The sequence below is a fragment of the Dendroctonus ponderosae genome, unplaced genomic scaffold (genome assembly GCF_020466585.1).
Source record: "Dendroctonus ponderosae isolate FM_Combo_2020 unplaced genomic scaffold, Dpon_F_20191213v2 Dpon_F_20191213_7, whole genome shotgun sequence".
In the NCBI taxonomy this organism is placed as follows: domain Eukaryota; kingdom Metazoa; phylum Arthropoda; class Insecta; order Coleoptera; family Curculionidae; genus Dendroctonus; species Dendroctonus ponderosae.
In genome coordinates this window covers 1,931,304-1,932,753 of record NW_026018916.1, presented here as the reverse complement: position 1 = coordinate 1,932,753, position 1,450 = coordinate 1,931,304, and the positions used below count along the sequence as shown (strand labels likewise).

At 45.2% G+C, this 1,450-nt stretch overlaps 1 protein-coding gene across 1 annotated transcript in view; it reads left to right on the top strand.

Moving 5' to 3' along the window:
- LOC109540153 (dedicator of cytokinesis protein 3) overlaps positions 1 to 1,450 on the top strand; it is a 22,848-nt gene that overhangs the window by 17,665 nt on the left and 3,733 nt on the right. The window contains exons 17-22 of the mRNA XM_048668272.1: positions 3 to 21; positions 78 to 219; positions 297 to 463; positions 517 to 756; positions 817 to 930; positions 991 to 1,133. Coding sequence (XP_048524229.1) covers positions 3 to 21; positions 78 to 219; positions 297 to 463; positions 517 to 756; positions 817 to 930; positions 991 to 1,133 — 825 coding nt within the window. The remainder of the gene's footprint in view (positions 1 to 2; positions 22 to 77; positions 220 to 296; positions 464 to 516; positions 757 to 816; positions 931 to 990; positions 1,134 to 1,450) is intronic.

Sequence of the window (1,450 nt, the reverse complement as noted above, 5' to 3'; positions counted from 1 at the left end):
AGTTTTCCACTGTTCGTTCGAGTAAGTTTTCAATAGCACCGTAACTGTGTTAACTCTAAGTTGTATTCGCTTTTCAGAATAAGCAGTTTATCTACAGAGGGTTAGAGTATGAAAGAATAGGTGCCTTCACTCAAAGATTGCAAACCGAATTTCCGTCGGCTCAAATCCTGATGAAGAACACGCCGCCCGACGACAGTATTATTAATTCCGATGGACAATGTATCCTTTTGAACCCCAGAATAGGCAGATCGGTAATCACTTGCACTTTAAGCGAATAACTCCTTGACTTTTTGTAGTCATTCAAATAACCAATGTGAAGCCGATTCCGGAAATCACGCCGATCACCACTGCAACTGATATTCCGGAGAAAATTTCCCGGTTTTACCACTACAATGATGTGAAGAAGTTTCAGTGCGACCGACCCGTCCATAAAGGAATCACCGATAAAGAGAATGAGATTAAGGTGACGATGTTCCCAGCAGGCGATTTTTTTGGCCTTAAATTGGTGCTTTTCAGACTATGTGGATAGAGCGCACGGTTGTGGAAACAGCCGCGCCTCTTCCGGGGATTCTCAGATGGTTTGAAGTGATCGACCGGCAAACAGAGGAAATTCCCCCGGTGCAGTTCGCTTGCGAGACAATGCGAAACGTGGAAAACGAGCTCAGGCAGCTGATCGCTGTTTACACCCACGAGCCGAAGCGGAACTTGAATCCCTTCACCATGAGGCTGCAAGGCATTATTGACGCAAATGTGCAGGTAAGTTGTTGGCGCTCATTCTCCCACTTTCCTCGCGGATGATCGCAAATTGTGCTACAGGGGGGACTGAGCAAGTACCAGCAAGCGTTCTTTACCAAAGAGTTCGCCAAACTTTACCCGGAACACAAGTGTTATGTGAATACGCTGCAGGAATTGATCTGGAACGCTACTACGGTAATCATTGAGCAAGAAGAAGCTGGGAAGTGGAAGGGGAATAATGTAAATGTTCTTCAGGTGATAGAGGAAGGCCTGTACCTTCATGGCAAACTGGCTCCGGTTACCGTGCAACCTTTGCACCAGAGGCTCATTGAGCGGTTTCTGCAACTGCGAGAAAGCCTGGGATCGCTGAGTCAGCATTCGTCCAACAGCATTATACAGTAAGCCCCATTTTCATCAGAAACAAGCGAAACGCAGTTTGACGAAACTAAGTTTATGTTAAAAGCCGAAATTAAACGCGTTTAACGACGGACCGTTTTCACCAGCGCTTCGGTACGTTGCACAAACTGCGTTTATTGAAACGCCGTTTAAGAAACTGGAAACACTGGCATCGTTGCAAAAGTGAGAAATATTACGATTCTCATCGCAAAATCATCTTATCTAGGAACCATTTGGGTCCATGACGTCAACAACCCGTTATCAAACCCAAACTTTCTGCTCGAACTAACCGTAAAATTTTAAAGTTTGCTTTGTTTAT